The sequence below is a fragment of the Opisthocomus hoazin genome, chromosome 3, assembly GCF_030867145.1.
Source record: "Opisthocomus hoazin isolate bOpiHoa1 chromosome 3, bOpiHoa1.hap1, whole genome shotgun sequence".
Classification (NCBI taxonomy): domain Eukaryota; kingdom Metazoa; phylum Chordata; class Aves; order Opisthocomiformes; family Opisthocomidae; genus Opisthocomus; species Opisthocomus hoazin.
In genome coordinates, this window is record NC_134416.1 from 50330965 (window position 1) to 50353373 (window position 22409).

Consider the following 22409-nt stretch of genomic DNA (forward strand, 5'->3'; position numbering starts at 1 on the left):
ATCCTCTTGAGCTCACTGCTCATAAAACAAAGGCCCTTCTGTGAACAACTCTGAAAAAGCAGCATTTTAGCTAAGCTACATGGTTTTTGTCCCATAAGCCAAATTCAAGAACATGTATATGCTTTCTAGGATAAAACATTCAATGTTTACTTTCATTATAAATCCTTTTAAAAGACATCTGAAAGCAGTTAGAAGGACTACCAGGTCATTTCCTCTCCAAAGAATTTAATCTGTTTACCTTTATATCTATTGAGACATTCATAAAATGGATTAATAGCACTATGTACTTTCCATATACAAAATTTAAACTTACTTTGAGAGCGTAGAGTCCTGACTTCCCAGGGATTTTGAAGAATGTTCCATCACCTACACGAGTGTTAGTATGAAGCATTGCATTCAGGCAAGCTAATGGAGACGTTCCACTGAAAAATAAAATTGTGCAGTCCAAGACTGAGTGCCCCTTGTAAAACTATTCCCTTGGTCTCTTTTTTTTATAAAACTTATGCTTTTCTGAACTTTTTTTTCCCCCCTTTTTCTTTTTCTTTTTTAATTTTCTCAACCCTGAAAACATCTACATTACAATAACAGGCCAGTTTCAAACTTAATCATATGCATCTGTCCCCCTAGGCTCGAGGCAAAAGTCTGTGAATTATAATTATGCTTTTCTTCATACAACAACCAGCTCCACATTCTAAGAGAACCAAAGTCCAAATATTTATGTGAAATTACTTCGTAAATAACACCATGAAGCCTCATTTTTAAAATGTTACAGACAATGGGGCTGCTGCACATGAACGATCAAAACAGTACCAAGTTCAAGGGCAGCTGCATCCCATAGGATGAAAGGCAACAAAAGAATAACAAAGAGCACAGAAAGAACACATTTAAAATTAAAAGTGATACATAGTTAAACCTTCTTCTGGCTTAACATGGTCAGCATGCATTACTACACATAAATACAAGCACATTTTTACCTTCTATGAAGCACTATCTTTTCCAATTAGAGTTGTTTTAGAGATTAAGAGATTGACCTACTCAAAACAGTAATCGTAATACCACTGTGGAATGCATATTAAGGGACTATTTAAAAAGAAATACAACACATTAAGAAAAAAAAGAGTACTTGTACAGAGATGTCTTTGCAATATATGCATGTTTACATCAGAAAAAGAAAGCAAATGTTTCTACCCGAGCTACACTTACACTATTCTGAAAAGTTGATCTAAGAAATGGTGGGAAAGAAGGTAGTCGTAAATTGTTTTATTTCTGTTTTAATTTAAAAATTAAAGGACTGAGATTTATAGATGTACTATCACATCTTTGTCCCCATTTACTGACTAATGTACACGGTGTACTCAGGGACTGAATCTGAAACTGTGCTTCTTCCCTGGGGTCCCTAGCCTGCACGCACGCTTATCTTAAGCCACGTAAATATATTCCACTTGGTTAAGTGGAACAATGCCTGTGCATTAAATTAAGTGTGTTGCTAAGTATTTCAGGATTAATTATATACACAACTATAAACCAGGAACAAAGCTTCCAAAGTCCATCAGAAACTACTGTTCTTTATTAAGCAATAGTGTAACACAACATTCAATCTTTGTTGAAAATGGCATGACTGATCTTTTTTTATGAATAAAACTGGACTGAAATTGTCATCTTTCATATGACGATGCTTTCTGTTGATTTCCATGGCTCTGCTACAAAATTCATCCTTACTGTACATGTATTAATTTAATGGCAAGATGGATAGGTAATTGCTCTTCCGGTAAAAATTAAACTGTAAAGTGCCCTCAGGACAGGAAGTCCTGTCCTATATAATTTATTTACCATTAGTCACCTCATGTACCACATTACTACATCTAAAATCTGTACAGGTAAAAATGTCACTTGTTCCTAAACACATCAGATATTTAACAGATATCGATTTTATGAGTATTCTAAATATAATCACGCAATAGGAAAATTCTAACAAGTTTGTGTTGTTTTTTTTTTTCCCCCTGCAAACAAAATTAATTCCACATCTGGTTTCGATATAACACTGTAACAGAACACAAAACTAAATATGGTAGAATTATAACGAAACCGCTAGCAGTAGCACAGAAAACATTAAGAGATTTCATTGAGTGTAACAATTACTTAAAACTGTTCTGGAATAAGTAGGATACTTCTCTTTACACATTTTCCTTATTGTATTAATGTTTGAGAAGCAAAGACACAAAGCGTTTAATAGAGCAGTTCTAGTTTCATGATTTCTTCCATATGTTAACATACATAATGTGAAGCAATTTCGATTCTCACAGCCTTGGATCTTTTCTATGAAACATTATCACAGATTAAGACTTTCTCTGCAAGACAGAAAGAACTTGCTGACTCTGCAGTGGAAGACAAACTCAGTATATCAACCAGAAACAAAACTGTGTGTGCATGTATGCACTATTTGTATCCTTCTCCTATTCCGACGTAGATATTCTGGACTCCACACTTATTTTTAGATACCATTAACCAATTAAAATGATATAAGATGAATGAATCCAAAATAGAGGATTTGGCAATATCTCATGACCACTACTGTGCTCACAGCAGTTATCCTAATCTTCAAAGTCTAGCCAACTGGCAAGTGGACAATAGAAACTACTTGCTGACTTACAAAGAAATCCATATCTGCTACTGAGCCAAGAAGTACTTTAACTACCGTTATGCTTGTTTCATACAGATATCTGCAATTCCTAAATAATTTGGCATGCAACCAAAGGGCCATATCCACCCTTCTTGAAAATTGGGAGTTGGGTATGTCTATAATGAGCACAAAACAAACCACACATACTTAAGTTGCAAATGAAATAATAATCTGGACACTGCGAGGTGAGATGTATTTTGGGCTAGCAGCTCAAACTGGCAGTCCATTCTGTCCTTAATCACTACTATTTTGACCGATGTTAACCAATGACTTGCATATTCTTCTGTCAGCACAGGCATCCTTGAAACACTATATTAAAATTCCCAAACGTTAGCCATAAGGGATGCTGGAAACTCTTGCAATACAGGCTATCACAACACATCAGACTACACTTAGAAAAGCCAGTCAAAGATCCCCTCAAAAAAGAAAAGCAATCAAAGATCCCTTAGAATCATAGAATCATTAAGGTTGGAAAAGACCTCCAGGATCATCAAGTCCAACCATCCACCCAACACCACCATGCCTACTGCACCATGTCAAGTGCCACATCTACACATTTTTTTAACACCTCCAGGGATGGGGAGTCCACCAGTTCCTTGGACAGCCTGTTCCAATGCCTAACCGCTCTTTCAGTAAAGAAATTTTTCCTAATATCCAATCTAAACCTCCTCTGGTGCAACTTGCAGCCATTTCCTCTCATTCTATCGCTAGTTACCTGGGAGAAGAGACCAACACCTGCCTCACTACAACCTCCTTTCAGGTAGTTGTAGAGAGCAACAAGGTCCCCCCTCAGCCTCCTCTTCTCCAGACTAAACAAACCCAGTTCCCTCAGCTGTTACTCCTAAGACTTGTTCTCTGGACCCTTCACCGGCCTCGTTGCCCTTCTCTGGACGCACTCCAGCACCTCAATGTCTTTCTTGTAGGGCCCAATACTGAACATAGTACTCGAGGTGCGGCCTCACCAGTGCCGAGTGCAGGGGCACGATCACCTCCCTACTCCTGCTGGCCACGCTAACCAATGACGCAGACTGATGTCTGAATCATAGTGCAGTTTCTGAGGGATCCATACTACTTCCCTTGCTTTCTAAATTCTCCTACAGCCTAAGGACATATTCATTCTGCTCAGAGCTGCTGGCACGTATTAATACAGCAGCCAAGTACTGCCAAATGCAAGGCTGAATATCTTTGAATGTCAAAAATGGCACAGTTTGACCTAAGTTCTTGAAACAGTTCAAATCAGTTCAACTTTGATCAGTTAGATTAAATTGCGTACAATAATATTCTACTTTGTAACTTGATATCTGTGAATATTTAGAGTCATAACATATTTCAAATCAATATACCGCAAGTTTTGTTGCCATAGTCTACATACAATGAGTATGTTTACCATTCACAGCCTTCAGATGCAGAACTTTCATATTATTTATCATCTGTTGGGTGAGACTGCTTTAAACCACTGTAGTATTCTAAAAGTCATTCATACATGGAAGTCACTCTCTGTAGCAGTATGTATTTAAGATTGATCATTTTCTGCTCATGTTTATTTTATATACATATACATCTATACCTACATACAAGCAGGATACCCCCACGCGCATGCTTTCAAATAGATTTAAAAAACGAAAAGTTACTTACTTTCTGTAAAGGTGATACGAAGTTACAACCACCAGCAACATAGGAAAGAGAAAAAAATTACTGATTAGCCTTACAATATAAAGGTTGCTAATATAATTTGATCATTTAAAAGACATCAGGCATTGCAATGTTTCATAAATGCTCTTTCCCAGAATCACTATAAGTTGGCAGTATTCAGTGCATCCTTCCAAATACAATACAAAATTTCTGTACATTATCAAAGCAAGGTTCTCACCCCAACTCCCCCAGTCAAAAATATCTCCAATATTTTGTGATTCTGGGCTCCCTCTACTGGTCATGCAGCCGGCATTACCTAAATCGAAGTGCCAGACTACACAGTACACACAAAGCTCTGCAAAAACATGTAGGGGAAGCACAGATTTCAGTTACTTTCTCCCCTACGATGCTCCCCAAAACCGTACAAAAATCTGTAAAAATATCAGTAAAAACACTATGTATTTTTATATTGTAAACTTCCCAAACACACAGTTTTGTCAGAAAAACTCTGCAAACTTCTATGGTTATACTTTTTATTTCTCATGGTCTTTGCCAGATTGCCTGCCAAAAGAAAAAAAATAATGATGTTGGCAAAAAAATTGTTTCAGATATGGAAAACAAATTGACTAAAGCCAACCTGTCCAGACAATATAGTGCGGCAGACAGCACAAGTTTCCCGACATGATGCAGACGCGGCGCCAGGGGTCCTGCAGCAGGCTGCAGTTCAGCCGCTCAGCCCCCCTGCCCACAGCGTAGCCCCCTCCCAGAGCTCACAAGGGTTCCTGACATGTTCCTAAATCGAACGACAACTGCCGCGAGAGGAGCACTTCGCTATCGTAAATGCAATCTGTATTTATTTGTTTGAAATCATCTGCTCATTTTATTCAGATCCGTAAATAGTCAGGAGGGAGCAACAATCTTGCCTCACTGCTGGAAACAAAGTAAAACCAAATGCTTCACAACTAATTTCTAGACCTGATATGAAGTCACACAGAATAAAACATGTTTATAATGCCTGTAAGTTACACCAGTTTCAGAGTACACAAGAGTGATAACAGATACAGAAAATAAAATTTATGAGAGAAGGCTGTAGAAAACATATTTGCTTGGTCCAGAAAAGTAAAAGAAGGCGTAATTGTAACTTTTCAGAAAAATGCAAAATGCAGTTGAAGACAATGGAGATAAATGTTCTTCATGGCCACTGGGGGAAGAAAAAGAAAGTTCACAGGTAGGCTAGAGGTGTGAATGTAGCTGTTGATGTTTTAATCAAGACCAGAACAGAGCAGGGAAGTTTGCAAAATGACCTTCATCAGAACATCAAATACACACCAGTCCTGGCTGGTACATATACTAGAACTTGTCCCAGTGTTAGTGTTTGTACTGAATGATCTCCTGAGCATGTGTCCAGCACTGTACCCTGGGATTATTTATCTCTCCAATAAATCAAAATTTTGTTTAAGCCTGAGGTTAACCATGTACCCTAAGCATCCTTCTTCCAAAACACACAGCAGCCAGAAATGCAGGAGAATTGACTAGATGTCTAGATGTGCACTTGCTTACTGAAGCGTTTCACAGAGCAATGCATGCAGTACTGGATGCCCAGTGTGATGAAGCCAAAGAAGCAGCTTTCCCACAATCTTCAAGGAAACACGTGCCCGTGGGCTTGCTATCACGTGCCAACAAAATGTCTGAATTTGCCTTACAAGATCGTAGCCGTGACCTAGTTTGGGAGTGACACACAAAAATACCAGGAACCTAAGCAGCAATACCAAGACTAGAAGAAAGCTGTCCTATGTATCAAGAAGACAGGTAAACTGCCGCTGACTGCTCTAGAGCCGCTCTCCCCCCACAGCCACGCTTGACTGAGCTGGCAGTGCTGCAGCAGCCGTTAGCACTGGGGCCCAGGCAAGCTCGCTCTTCCAGCCCAGGCTCAGGAGGAAGAACCATGAGCGGTCCAGTGAACAGAAGACTGAAAATAACCCCAGACATTTTACTGTATTCAAATGGTACAGGCTCCTTCCCTTGGCACAGAGAGAAGTACAGAGCAACAAGTAAACGCCTGAAAACAATGCTGACGAGTGCAAGATTTCCCGCCAACCATCTACAAACTTCTCAGCAAAAAAGGCTTCAAGTTAGTCTAAACAAATCAAGTTACATGATGAAGAAGTCTCCACTGTCTTCCCTAGTTATTTTGTAGATCCCTAAACAGGAAGACCATAAGCAGTATATTTGCTTTCTCATCCAATGTTAAACAAAGACTATGTGTCCAGGTAAAATTTCCTTCAGAGTCATCGTTCTTTCAATAGATGGCAAAATCTTGGACTAAACATGTTAATCCAAACTAAACCGATTCAAATAATCAAACAGAAAACTTGATTTGAACAATCAATTTAAATCTCGCTTTTGAATTTTTTCCCTTTATTTTCCTATTGTAAGGTTCAATCATTCATTGCTTGAAATAATTAAAATACCGCAATCAGCAAATAAACAGAGCTTTAATGTAATACTAATTTTTGCTAATTGGGAAACTATAAATGCATTCAGCAATTATCTAACTTACAAAAATTATTCTAAGTCATATTTTCTGATGTTAAAATAGCAATGACATCTTATTTGCTAAATCATTACAAGTGTACTTCTGTTCGGTCATTTTTTGGAAAGAAACTGGAATTTGATTTAAAGATTGGCTTTTAAATGCTGAATGAAAATACTCTAGATGTGTTGGATATAAAAGGAAAAAAAAGGAGAGACTTTTCAAAATATTACATATCCAACATAATTTATTAAACAAGATAAACATTATCTTTTAGTATGTGGGTAGCACGTAGCTAAGGAACCATCTATTATTTTTATATAAAGACTAGTGAAACTGTAGAGCTGGTAGATCTCAGCCTCTCACACAAAGGTTTTATTCATAAATTGGAACAAGAAAAAAAGCACTTTATTATTTGAACTTCCAATTGGCTTAATTTTAAAGGGACTACTAATGAGAACTACAGAAAATACTCGATACCTACAGTTGGTGTGACTGTCAAAACCATTTATGTTCCGAAGTTTTAACCTCTTAAATAATAAATTAAGTCATAATAAATAAAGTCTCAAGCCTTAAACAGTTGTTGCTAAAGTTTATAGGAATTGAAGTGCATACAGGTACAATACTGTTTATACAGTTCAAATAAACTACACCTAAGGTTTATTCTTAATACAAGCTCTCCCAATTGGATCTTTAAATGCATTTTTAAGTATTAAAAGAAATATTTTAGAAGAAACATATATATTATCTCGTTTATTTTTAATCAATTTTATCCACATTAGCCAAAGCTAACATCAGTTTTGCTCTCATTTGGGCAGCATCCTAAAGAAAATTTTTACGTTTCTGGTCCTACTTACGCTTCACATGTGGCATCCAACTTCCAGCCTTCGAATATCACAAACACAGCTACTATTCTTAAGCAGAGCAAGCACGCCAGAAAGCTTATAGCTATCAGGCAACAAGACAGACCAGTACAGCTGATTTGACCGTAGTCTCACAGACTGCCAACAAATCCCAGAAGATGATAGGGAAAAGAATATTACATATACTACTGACATTGCTGCATACTCAACCCTCATATAGATTTCTTCTTTTTCTAAATCAGATGAAGACAGAGGCAAGAATATCATTAGTATAATGGAAAAAACAAGGACCAGTATATACATGCTAAAACCTAACATATTCATCACAAATACCTTGTGTCTGCCTCACAATCTAGCAGAACTTACCCATCAGGTTACACTGAAGCTAACAAAGTAGTGAACCCCAAATATCTAAAGAACGTAGTGAAGCGTTAAACAATGCTGTGTCTCCTTGGAGGAGTGGCAAGAAGCCACCCAGCCACACACACAAAGATTAGTCAAGTCTTCTGTGAAAGGATATACCTAATAAAAAAATACTGGAGATTATGCCACTACCCTGAAGACCTGTTTCTACCACTTCTAGGATCCTCCTACATAAACGAGTTTGTCTCCCTCTGGACCTTTTGTACCTCTACATACAGCTACTGCATGCAGTAATTACATGACATTGGCGCACACAATAAAGCACGAACGTAATAAACCTCTAGCCATACATCATCATGTAAAAACCAAGGTGGACAAGTGAATGAAACTGCCAGCTGAAGGCAAGCATGACAAAAAGACAGGGGACGCTGGTAAGAAAGGGTTGTTTTGTTTCTTTGTTTAAGAGTTTGCCAGACCAGTTGCATTCACCCACACTCGGCCACAAGTGACTAACTGACCACACAACCGAAGATGGTTGGTTAGGTTTCTTGGTAAAGTAAAGCTCTCACGCATGACTGCCCACAAATTTTTACTTTAATTCTCTCTCAGTAGCCAAGAGTTTGGCTCACTTTTGCAAATGATGGCCAAGACTCAGGGTTTTTTAACTTCTTAGCTGTATTGCAGGACTATGTTACATCTGATCTTTCTTTTTTTCCTCAGAGGTAAAGACTAGTGAAAACACACCAGATCTGCCCTCTGCTCTGTACAATGACCTTTGATAGACACTTCAATCAAGTTCAGCATTTCCACCCTTACCTTTAGAGCACTCTATGGTCCGAGGCCAGGGTATATGAAGTTCTGGTACCCTGCAACACTGATAATGAATCTTTTTGATATTTAGAGCAAAGTGTATCGTATCTTCTGGTACTGGCAGCCTGGGAAAACTTGTGATGGTGTCAAACCTGGTGAGAGTAACCACAGTAATGTTCCAGAAAAAGAACTAAATAAAGTTCATCTGTGGTGATACCAGAGCTTTATTACGACTCATCTAAAACAATAAAATGCAAAGCCCTGGGAACGAAAGTTCATTACAAATCTCAGTACTGCTTAGGTCAGTGAGGCTATTTCTGGGTTTTTTTAAAACCATTTTGTCTCACAAGAAAGCCTTCACATACAAAAGTTCCAGAACCTGTGTAAAATCTAAAAGTTTTCCTGAATAGAATTTTACAGAATTATTGCCATAAATTTTCCCTGAAAAAATTTTTTCTTCAAAAAATGTTTTTGAAGGAAAAATTTCCTATGGAGATACAAATTTATTCTACGTTTACAGTGTATTTGAAAACAAGATGCTGGCAGTATAGCAGGTACATTTGAGAAGAAAAAATAAAAACCACAAAAATATATCATACCAATGCCACATTACACACTGCAGACAGAAAGATCCAAACATGCTTGCCTGAAATTTAAATATCCCTAGCTATTATTTTTGCTGATTACCATTGCCCTTTTTCAGCCATGCCTCTGAGTAGGTCTCCATGAATATCTCGAATGTTCTGAAAAGTATGCTTGAAACACCATGACACCTCTTGAAATGATATTCACATATGGCAAGAAGCATTCCTTGACCAGAAAGGAAATGAGAATACAAGTTTTATAGAGAATGTTTACACTTGTCTGTGTTCCCTAACACCTGGGAAAGCCCCAGGTTTCTGTTCTTTGTGAAGAAAAATCTCAAAGAAAGGATATATAGTAAATGTACCTTCGTACTGTGAATCCTTACCATTTCATTAGATGTAGTACAAATAACACAAGAAAAAATCAATGCTAACAAAAAAAAAAATAAAGGCATTTTGAATGTGTTTTTGAAAGACACAGGGAAAGATTAAAGAGCACCTTTTGAAATCACCCTAAAAGAAAAATGTTTCAGAACAAAAATTATTCCAAAAGAACGTGAAATCAGTGTGTGTCAGAGATGGTCACGACAGCCAAGGTGTCTTCTGGACTGAGAACACCCTCCTTATTCAATATCGCTTGAAAGAAACTATTTGATTTCTTTGTGTAACGAATTCTTATACTGGTCAAATAATACAGTTCTCTCTGACAGCTACTTCCTATTCAAGAATATACGTTTTTTCTTTTCTCTTTTAATAAAATACTTCCTTTTGATAGTTTTAACTGATTTTGTTAAAAAGCAGTAGCACGCTTTTCATTTTCTACTCTAATACCAATGATCATCCTGAAGGACAAAATTATAAAGAAAGGAAAAAATTAATTCCTGCCACAAGAAAGAAACTCTGGAGTAGAGGTTAAAAATGGCTTTCTTAAAGAAACCATGGTTTTAAGATATATACGATGTCTTATTTTAGTATCAGATTTCACAGGCCCTTGTGGGTTTTAAATACATATGTTTAGAAAAATGAAGTAATGACTGTGCTACAATCAAAAATGTACTAAACCCAAGAAAAACATTGCCACAAAATGTGCAATGTATAAAATGAGAAAAACCACCCCACCCTTCCAAATATTCTTGGCTTCAAGTTGGGTGAAGCTTACTCCTCAAAAAAAAAAAAAAAAAAAAAAAAATTAAGGTGGAAAATAAAGTGACTATGCTGAACAAGACATAGTCAGTAATCACCATATGCCTTTTGACCTCTAAAATTTAATCATCCTACACAAGGGACCTCTATGAAGTTACCCCAAGTTCTCTTGTTTAATTTGGCTTTTTAATTGGCCAGTCTCCACAACTTTCTGTGTAGTGCTTTAAGAACATCTTGTTTGTGTTATTGAGATATAACTGGTTAGTCAAATGCAAAACAAAATACACACCACCCCCTCACCCCCCAAAAAAGTTACAGCTATTTTTAAGAACATTCAGCTGCACCAAGGTTCACACACTCATATAATCATAGCCTCATTTACACTGGAAGGAACTTCTCGAAGTCATCTAGTCCAACCTCCTGCTCAAAGCAGGGCCACTTGGATCTGGGCCTTGTCCGGTCAAGTTTTGTGCAGTCTCCAAGAATGGAGACTTCATGGCCTCCCTGGACAACCTCCTCCCACACTTAACTGCTCTCACTGGGAAAATATTTTTCTTCATATCAAATCATAATTTTCCACATTCCAATTTGTGTCTGTTGCCTTTCACTCTTTGCTTCTCATGCTGTCTCTGCGCAACCTCCAAGAAAAGCCTGGCTCTGTTTTCTCTACACTCTCCCATTAGCGAGCTGTGGACTGCCACAGGACCCCCCTGAGCCTTCTCTTCTCCTGTGTGAACAAGCCCAGCTCTCTCAGCCTTTCCTCACACATAATATGCTCGAGCCTCCAGCCATCTTGGTGAATCTCCACTGGACTCACTCTAGTGTATCAATCTCTCTCCTGTACTAGGGGGCCCAAATCTGGACACGGTACTCCAGATGTGGTCTCACAAGTGCTGAAGAGAGGGGAAGGATCAGTTCACCTGACCTGCTGGCCATGCTCCTGATCACACAGCCCAATACAGGCTTGGCCTTCTTTGCTGAAAGGGCACATTGCTTGACTAACATCCGGCTTGTTAACCATCAGGACTCCCAGGCCATTTTCTGCAAAGCTGATCTCTAGCCTGTTAGCCCTCAAACTGTACTGCTGCATGGGTTACTACATCCCAGATGAAGGAGTTTGTTCTTGCCTTTGTTGAATTTCATGAGGTTCCTGTTAGCACAATTCTCTGCTGTCTTGATCCCTCTGAACAGCATCCCAGTCTTCCAGTGTACCAGCTGCTTCCTCCAGTTGAGGATCATCTCCAAACTTGCTGAATGTGCACTCTGTCCCGTAGTCCAGGTGTTTAATAGCAACATTCAACTGTAACAGTCTCAGTACCAATGCCTGAGCAACACCACTTAGCAAGTGGTCACCAACTGGAGTTAACACCTTTGATCAAAACACTTTAGGCCCTGCAGTCCAGACAAATGTCCATCCACCTTTCTGTCCACTTACTGAGTTCCTCTCTCACCAATTTGCCTGTGAGGATACTACAGGAAATTATGCCAAACATCTTGCTGAAGTCAATGTAAACAACATCCACTGCTCTCCTGTCATGCACTGAACCAGCCATCTGATCATAGAATGCAAAGAGGCTGGTCAGGCATGATTTGCCCTTGCTCATTCACATTAGCTTTCTACCACACCTGCTTGACTTTCTGTGCATTGGAATAGGCCATTCTCATTCACCAAGGAAGATAAAACAGCTTTCCTGGGACCTTTTGTCCATAGTCTGATGATCAACCATGGCCAAGGTGGTCATCAACCTTCACACCATCAAACAGTTCTTTCTTGTTCATGTACAACAAGTCCATGAAAATGTGTCCCCCAGTTGGTTCATCAATCACCTGCATCAAGAAATTGACTTTCAGGAATGTCCTGGCTTGCTCGGATCCCCCATGACTACTATGGCCTGCAGTAATTGCAAGGCCGTCAGCAGTTACTTAAAGGCCTCATCTACTTCGTTTTGGCCAGATGGTCTGCAGCAGATGCCTACCACAACATTACTTATGTTGTTCTGTCCTCTGATCTCTCTTTTAAGTGCTAACAGGCTCAGTACCCATTCCAAGGCAAGGCACTGTGCACGCCCTCCCCTCCTTTGCATGCGCTGCCCCTGTTCGCCAGCCTGTATCCATCCACCTATCCATGGCAGCACTCTGTTGTGTGAACTATCCCACCATGTCTTTGTAACCCTAAGGAGCTCTGCAAGTGCACACAGACTTGCAGTTTCTCCTGCTTGTTTCCATGCTCTGTGAATTTGTGTACAGACACTTGAAATGGACACCCCAGTCATACTGCCTGCATAAGGAACGTGCAAGGTTTCTCCAATCATGTTGTTCCCCAGACACTTCCTCAATGTTCCCCATGCCTTGACTTCTCTTCAAATTGCAGCAACTGTGCCATTAAGTAGGTACGTCAAAGCCCTCGAGAAAAGGTTACTGAAACTGTCAGCAAAGACGCCCTTGCCACATGCCATCTCATGCATCCCGTTCCTGTTCAGCAGTCCTTCTTCCTCTAAGAGAGTACTATGGCTTTGCCTGTGACACCAGCCATGGAGCTACACTTTGACTTGACGAATGCACCCTCTGCCACCTGAGCATTTCCATCTCACTGGCAGGACTGAGGCAAATATCACCTGGGCATTTGTGCTCTTCACCCTTGCCCCCAGGGCTCTGCAATCATTTTTTATGTCCTTGGGCTCACCCAAGTAGTATCATGGTGGCCACATAGATGAACAGCAAGGGGGGAAGTCTTGTCTAGACAAGCCGCAGATATGTTCATCTGCAACATCTGTGATTGAAGTACCCAACAAGAAGTAAACGTCCAGCTATAGCAAGTAAACCAGGTTGGCCAGATAGGTGTCTCTGTCAGGATATGGTCTCAAATAACTGTCACCCTCCTTTTCTTCTTCATGTACACATTTGGCTATGCCTCAACTGGCTCTGATGTCTCCCCAGACAATCTTGCTCACCTCCATCCAGGGCACTACAGCTATCCTCCTCTGCAGGCAGAGAATCTCCCTTCTATTGCCAGAAGTCATAAATTTCCAACTTCCCAATCTTAGGAAACTCTGTCCACAGCTTATTTGAATATAATCTCTAGATGCCTCTATTTCACATAGTGGAGCTTGGGTTCTTGCCTCTGCAAAGATCCTGTTGATCTCCCGTTTTTCTCCTCTCTTGCTGTACAGTCTACTCATCTCCTCCCAGAGCTCCTTCACCTGGCAACTCAGCACCTTGACCAGAGTGCACTTCCCACGGGTGAGGCCACAGCCCTCCCCAGTGCAAGTCCTAGATCTGAGAGTGCAGCCCAAGACCTGGAGTTCTCTCTGGACCAAGGCCTCTGATGTGCCACAACAGTTGCTGGTGACCGTGCCCTACAGTACATCAGTACCATCACTGCACAGTCCTAAGCAGTCCTACATCGTCCTGAGCTAATTTTCTGCACCCCATTGTGCCCCTCTTGTACTAACTACTGTAATAACCACTAGGTCTCCTAGCTCCCTCTGTTTCCTGTGCTTTGGGAGCTGCACACTTGCCCACCAGTTGTACAGCTGCTCCTCAAGCATTCATCAAACAGGTGCTTGACACTTCTTGATCAACAGTCAGCTGAAGACAAAATACATAGGTAGTCCACAACCAGCAAGTAGCCAACAAAAGCTCTCTGTAAGAGCTGACAGAGGTAAACGTCTCCTCAGGCTGACCCTGATCAGCAGCAGCAAGCCACCGAAGTTCCCAGAAGGTTTTCCCTGAAGCTTCCTGAAGAAGCCTAGAAACCACTGCAACTGCTAGGTCTCAGATTAGCTGCCTCTGCTGGAGTTCTGCAACAGAGTGACAAAATATACTACAAAAGAACAACAGGACTTCTGAGCTGCTGCCACCACCCACAGCAGAAGCCCATGCAGCATCAGAAGACCACTGTGGGCCAGATCTAGTTCAGAAGGCTCAGTAAGGCTCCTACTTTAACATGCTATACCAGGAACGTAATCCTGATGCAGTCACAGCTTCCAGCCACACTCCTCCCCTGATGGATCAGAAGAATCTCCAGCCCTTTCTTACCCTCCACAGCAGGGGCTTTTGTTACCACATCTGTGTCAGTGAAAAGACATCACCCTGCAGTTCCGCCAGTGACAGTGCATCTGTGCACCTGTATGGAAGGCAATGGAGTAGTTTCTGCTTTTGCCAGAGAGGTCTACACCAAGATTAACACGGGGCTCCTGTCACTTTCAGTCAGCTCTGCCACTCAGAGCAGCAGCTTGAGTGGCTTCCCTCTAAGGCAGACCACATGTTCCTGCCTCCATGACACGTTGTCCTGCCCCTACCGCCCCCCCTTTTTTTTTTTAAATCTTTATTATTTCCCCAAACAGCCATGTGAATGCTTGTGCCAGCACCCAGGGAGGTGGGCAGCCCAGAACAGGAAAAGCAGCTTGGAGAGAGCGGGATTATTCTTTTGCCTGCAGTATTGGTTTACAGTAACTGGAGAAGGATGGCCTCAGACTGATACAACTGGTTCCCATTTCAGACTCCTCAGAGCAAGGCCTGTATTTCACCTTTTGTCAGTAACGCCATGCGCTCCCTCCAGCCACTCCCGAACTGACGTGCCAGATGCAGCTGGCCCGCCGGAGCTGTAACCCCTTGGGTTGCTCCATCTGGCATGAGAAGACGCAGAGGAGGGGAAAGGCAGAGGTACCACCCTGCTGAGGGAAAGCAGAATTACCAAGCTTGAAGCAGCCCCACACCCCCACAGCGTTCTTCCACTCAAGCCTAATGTCATGTCCCTGCTCTCGCACGTGATTTCAAAGCAGTTTTCCAGTTGTTGCCATTAAAACCAACTGCAACTAAATTTCTAAAAATCTGAAGAGGTGCTTATGTACAGACATCTCCTTCCACCTTCCCCCCGTAAAGAAAAGAAAACACAAGAGGCAAAACACAGCATGCTGTTAAGGCCTATCAGAATTCAATTTTAAAAGATAGGCATATTTCAACTTCAGAGAAAAGGCCTAAATTGTGGCAATATTTAACCATTTAAAGGAAATAATCAACAAGTATTGCTGAGCAAAGTTCACTAGCTACTGTACAGTTTAAAACTATTATTTATATTTTATGAGAGTTATGGCTTTTTTCACTTCAGAAATCTTGAATACGTTACTCAGTGTTGACTACCAGACTGTAATATGTGATTACTTCACTATATAATATTTCTCCCTGAAAGTACAACTTTAAAGCAAATAGCTACACTAATTTAAAAGTGATTTATTTTTCTTTCTTTACTCTCACTATCAAATATCTTATTAAGTTTGAGTTATCCTAATTAAATTATTTTATTAACATTGCCCATTCTTAAAAATTGACACACATCAACATGCTGGCCCGCCAGAGTTTGTTACATTGTTCCATTTCAGTGCACCATCCATCTGCCTAAGTAATCAATTTTCCAAACCAGTGAGAAAGTTTTTCATGCTTATTACAACTTCTATGGAAATTTTTACCTGGAAATAATGTATCTATTCATTGAATGGAAATACTGAAACCACCAAAGCTAAGTTATTTTAATATAAGGATTTTACAGTTTTTACTTGATGGAAAGTAATTTCCAGGATCTTGGTTACCACATACCAGTACCACATACAAGCTCTTCCAGTCAGTTAAAAATTTTAACTTTGCTGCTAACAGCATTCAGTTACAGATTCCTCAACCACAGTGGACTTGCTCAGACTTGTTTCCTTTTTATTCTTTCTTTTATCTCATTTTCCTTTTTGTCTCCTTTTCTTCTGTTCTTTCCTTTCTTGTTCTTTTTCTTTCTTCTCTTTCTCTTTTCTGTTCCTCTGTTCTTTTTTTTCTTTCCTCTTCTCTTTTTTCTCTCCTGCCTTTCATTTCTGTTTTTCTTTCCCTTTCTTCTGTCTCCTTCCCTCTGTTCTTCTCACCTTCTGCTCTCCTTTCTCTCATGCTCTGTTCTTTCCTTTCCGTTTTTCTTACTTTCCATTGTCTTCTCTTTTCTTTCCCTGTATCTATCTTCCTCTGCACTTTCTGATCTCTTTTTTCTTTCCTCTCTTCTCTTTTCATTCTCTCCTGTTTCTTTGTTTTCTTTTTTCCCTTTTCTTTTTTCTCTCTTCTTTCACTCCTCTCTTGTTTTCCTTCTCCTTTCTCTCATCTTTTCCTTCTCTCTTTTTTCTTCTCTTTTCTTTCTCTTCTTTTCTCTTTCCTTCCTCTCTCTTTCTCTCCCTTGAGTTCTCTTTCTTTCCTCTTTTGGTGGGTTAGCCTTGGCCAGCAGCCAAATGACCACCCAGCCACTCACTCCCCCTCCTCAACAACAGAAAAAAGGAACAGAAAAGGAAACAGAAAGAAGGGGATGAAAAAGCTCTCGTGGGCTGAGATAAAGACAGGGAGATTGCTTACAGTTACCGTAAGAGGCAAAGCAGGTTAGACTTGAGGAAAATTAATTCATTGCTAATTAAAATAGATTTGGGTAGAGAGAAACAAAGACAAAAAAAAATTAACACAACAGCTCCCCGCTTCCAGGCTCAACTTTCCTCCTTCACTCCCAATTCCTCTACCTCCTCCTCACTGAGTGGCGCTGAGGGATGCGGGGTGTTAGCATCAGTCCTAAGAGCTTCTCTCTGGCACGACTCCCTCCTCACACCTCTTGTCTCACCATGGGCAACAGCTGCTTCAGGAAATAATACCCAAGTGTTCCAGGGTGGGGTCCTCCCCAGGATGTAGCGTGGACATCTGCTGCAGCATGGTCCTCCCCAGGCTGCAGCATGGACATCTGCTCTGGCACCTGGAGCACCTCCTCCCCTCCTTTTCTGACCTTGATGTTCATACTACTGCTTCACGCTCTCTTTTTTACCCTCCTCTTCTGCCTTCAGTGTGCTACCACAGCGGCTCCGCCATCTCAGCAGCTGGGCTCAGCCGTGCCTGGCTGTGGGTCCGTTGGAGCTGGCTGGAACTGGCCGTGTCCGGCCCGAGGCTGCCCCTGCAGCCCCTCGCTGCCAGCGCCTTGTCTTGTACACCTCTTCTTTTCTTTCTCTCTTTTCTTCTTTTCTTTCATTTCCCTTTCCTCTCTCCTTTCCCTTTCTACTCCTCCATCTTCTCTTCCTCTTCTCCCTTTCTCATTCTTCTCTTTCTTGCTCTCCTCTTGTTCTCTCTCATTCCTCTTGCACTCCCCTCTCTCCGCCCTGTAATATCCTATTCTGATAAAAGAATCATAATTCTTTTAAAGCAAAAGTATAAAATAATAATAAACCTTTTTTATGAAACAAGAACTGAAATCACTAAATTTCATTTTATTTTGTTCATTTACATTCAAAACAAAGAAAGTGTATCATATCTTATTCCTTCTCACTCACAAAAATTCAGGAAAATCTCCAAAGCTTTTTTTCTTTGTTTCTTTTTCCCAGCTTTGAATTAGGGCATGACTTCTAACTGAAGAAATTTAGAATTCTGAAACTAAACGTAAAATTCTGGGATAATTACACAGATGTTTCATGTTTATTTTTAGCATCCAAAACTTCATATCAAACCCAAAATAAGAAAAATGAAGTTAGAACATATGAGAATGACCCATGTCTACATCATCAGTTCACTTTCAATTGACAAAAAAATAAATAAATTTCTAAAATCTGTTGTATCATGTGAAAGAATGAATGAAAGGAAACATTCCTTCTCCTACAAAAGATTTTTCTCAATATTCTTCTATTTAAAGAATAATTCAGCACTTGAGAATGTTTTAGTCAACCGCTAATACAGAAAGAAAAATCACTGATATAAAGAATCAGAAAGCGGGGAGTAATCACAAATAAATAGAGATTAGATCCACAAGCAAATAACTGTTTTCTAGTAATATTTATTCCTACAAAAGTACTTCTGTATGCAAGATACTTTCACAGTTTACATTAAAATATATGTAACTGCTACAACTTTGTTGACTAACAAGTGTCAGTTACGTCCTCAAAATATTTTGTTATGAGCTCTTATCTGTAAGGAATGTCTGAAAATGAATACAGAATGGGCAATCACAGTACATCATGTACCTTTAAAAATACAGCAACATAAGATTTATTGTATTGGGTCAAATTAAAACATTTGGGTGGATGTGAAATGTTGAAGTTATACTTGTTGTACGTAAGGGAGTTTAACTTGGCAAAACAGCATAGCAAAAGGTTCTTTCCCGCCCTCAAAGGACCGAACAGATACTTTTATTTTTGTGTTTTAACTTAATCCAGCTGTTGCAACTCATACTATTAGTAGATCTCCTTATTCTTTTTTGACTTACAACAGCTCATTAAGTCTGGAACTGAGAGACTTAGGTTTCTATTTAACTTACAACTAAAAATCAATCTAATTTCAAAATGTCACAGACAATTTTTTAAATTATAACATTAACCACCAAATAATTGTAAAAACAAAGCACTGAGAACTTAAATAAAAGTTTTCAACTAGCCATTCTTGATAGGCACTTCATTCCATATGAAAGGAAGCTTGATTCTGCTGAAGTCATTAATAAAGTCCCTTTGAATGTAGGGGCTGACACACACACACGTACAAAGAAAGAGCCAAAGAAACATAACTTCATGTGGCATCACAAACAAAATTCAGCCTTAACCAGAAACTGTTTTGTGTTAGTCATCCCATCACTGTGGCTAAATATTTTTAATATACAATTAAATGGTAAGTACAATACTAAATCAATTGACAGTACCAATCATGCAATGAATTCCTGGATTGTAAGCCTGGGCACAAATAATCTTGTCTCACTACTACTTTAGTTTATACAGTTCAGTACATCATCTGACTGAATGACATTTTGATGCAGTTGTTTACATTAATACCTTTAAGCTACTACTACAAACAGTGAAAGGTTAACAGTTGCATTTGATGTAGTGGTGTTGGTTTCAGATGAAGTGGACAAACAGTTAAGAGTACAAGTACAGTTTGAAACTGTCAAGAAAAGATTCCCTGACTGAAAGCAAGCAGTCTTTAAAACAAAACAAAACAAAACAATACAATAACTTCCTGTTTGCCATATATTCTTAAAGATTTCCTCTCCAAAAGTTCCTTGCTGTCCTATATAGGTCACAGGTTTTTTCCTTCATGATGACTGTAAGGGATGCGCGTTATTTTTGACACAATGATTCCACATTTGATAGACTGCTAAATGCTTTTGGTAGCCATTATAAAACAAAAACTCCAGATGTATTGGTAACATAACAAAAAGAAAGGAAGCAATAACAAATAAGGGGGGGCATTTGCAAGAGAAAACAGTAATTGTCTAGATCTCAGTTGTTTTGTTTGTAAATGAAATAGAAAAGCATGTAAGTGAAGCTCCTTTAGGAAAAAAGGTACAGAATGGTTTATCTTGATAGACTCCTGATAGCAGATAAACATACCTTAAGCAAGCTTATTGAAACATATAAAAGAAACAGCAGTAGCTATGGATGGTATAAGATGATAAATAGGATGACTCAGCTATTTTTGCTTATTTTTTATTTAGTAAGTACTACCTTCCAGCAAAAGAGCTACAAGATCCCATTTTCCTTTCCTCATATTACAAATAAAATGAAAACGGAAAGAAATAGGGGAAAAAAAAATTAATTTGACTTCTCTTTCAGCTACTGAGGGCAAACAGCAAAACAGTTCTTAAGAATCTTTTGAGCTCTTTCCCACAGTCTCTGCTATTGGAATAACTGAGCAAATGATGTATTTGAGTATAATTGTGTGATTTACAACTTTATATGCACATAAGTGCATGTGTATGTGTACATAGGTGAATTTGTGTCTATAGGTATATTTGCACACTCAAGCACATAAACACAGTTTCATCCATACAGTATTTAACTTCTTTTTTTTTATACTTTAATTTGGTATACATAGGCTTTGGTTCTCAGTTCTCTGTTGGTACTGTAAATATTTGCCGTACACACCATTACTGGTTCTAGCTTACAGCTATCATAAAACAGCCTCACTGACAAATGCAGAGTTTATTGGGATTACAACCAGAAGATGGGAGCTTTCTATACCACTGAAAGAAAATCCGATCTTGCATAAAACGTATTTTTCATTCACACGATAGTATGCAAGCAAGCAAAAGATGTTTAAGCACTTCTAAAACTCTGTTTTGAAATGAAGAGGATGCAAGTAATTTAATTTCACAGTAATTAAGACAACTACCTATGAGACTCAGATAAAAGGGAATTCCTATCAGCTAGCCTTAGACAGAAAAGAAATTCACATATGTAACAATTTTTCTGAACAGTTACACCTGATCTTTTTCACAGTCTTTGGACAGTGAAGTTCTGAGGCATTTTTTGGTCTTGATTCTATAAAAACATACTTCACAATTTGAAATTAAATATGCCAATGCATGACTATAAGAGAACTAGTAAATTTTTAAGCTCGTGTAATATGACCAAAAAAAAAAAAAAAGAGAAAATTATTATTTCTGTATTTTTTCCCCTTCAGTTAAGAAATAGTTTAATTACAGGTAGACTGAAACACATACCCATATCTTTATAGAAACATACAGACATCCACAGCAAACTGTTCCAGAAAATAAATTATTACTAGAAAATTATGCTTTCATAGAAAGCCTGACAATGTTTTCTTCTTTCACATTCAAGTAAAACACATTTAATTCAGTCTGCCAGAAATGGCTATGCTTCCACTCTGTGAAAAATATGCTAATGGTGAAAATAAGGACTTGACAATTTACTGAATACTAAGCGGAAAATCTGTAATGAATTGCCTGTGTTGTAGTGTTCAGTTTAAGCTCTTCCCCCCACCCCACCCCCGCCTCCAGTTGCTATGGAATACTAGAAATAGCATAAAAAAAGATTATACCATCTTGTGGGATGTTATGCATGTCCCTTAAGAAAAAGTGCTTAGAAATAAAGACAAGTCAGCTGTGGGATAAATGAAATTCAAAGCAGTAACAAATAATAGGTTTAAATACTAACTTCTGAATGAAAAAGAGAAATACAGAGAACAAAACAGAAATGCCAAAAAAATTCAACCCCAAGAAATAAATCTCAATCAGCAAATAGCAAGTTGAAACCTAGAATAATTCATTTTACACCTGCAAGAAAAATCAGCTTCTTAGGTTACTCAGATGTTGCAACAAAAGCTCATAGATACATTAAACCAGGCATGTCTTCAAGTTCCCAGCCAGACTTCCATTTTCACTGCAGGTTTTAAGTCCTCAACAGATTAAACTCTTTTCCTAAGAATATTTTACCAGTGTTCATTCAAAATGTCACTCCTTCTAGCTAAAGTCTCCACATCATTCTGTGTTTGAAAGTTTGATATATAAGGCTGCTCCTGACAAGCTTACGCTTTGAATCACATTTGCCCAAATACTTCCTAAAGGAAATACAGTAGATAATTATTGACTTTTCTAAGCACAAAGGAGCTGAACAAGGTTGCTGGCAACTCAGCAGCAGTTCTTGCATTTTTGCACCTAACTAGCATACACTGATATTAAGCTCTCTTGCAGGTCTTGTTTTTTACTTTTTTTTTAAATACTAGTTTATTACAGATGTACTTTAATGTTAATATGTGACAGATTTCCATCTCAGAACAATGATGGAAAGAGAACATGTTCTGTCAAATCTCAGTTTCCCAAAGATACTTATGGAAGTTTTGGCTCTGGACAACAATGGACAACTATTACTTGAAAGCTCTTATATGTCCTTGCTCCTCTTAAAAAGATGCTGGCAAAGCAGGCTGACAAAGGTAACAAAATCAAAGAACATATGTATCTACACACACACAAAACCAAACCAAACCATCCATCAAAACAAAAAACCCACCCCACTGGTTCCTAT

The 22409-nt window shown here is 39.0% G+C and overlaps 1 protein-coding gene across 2 annotated transcripts in view; it reads right to left on the reverse strand.

Moving 5' to 3' along the window:
* The window catches only part of ASXL3 (ASXL transcriptional regulator 3), a 126866-nt gene that overhangs the window by 71539 nt on the left and 32918 nt on the right, over positions 1–22409 (reverse strand). Inside the window, exon 4 of one of the 2 annotated variants that reach the window (XM_075416231.1) lies at positions 314–422. In XM_075416231.1, coding sequence (XP_075272346.1) covers positions 314–422 — 109 coding nt within the window. Of the gene's footprint in view, positions 1–313; positions 423–22409 lie in introns of those variants that run through there. The other variant, XM_009934244.2, reaches the window with a different exon arrangement.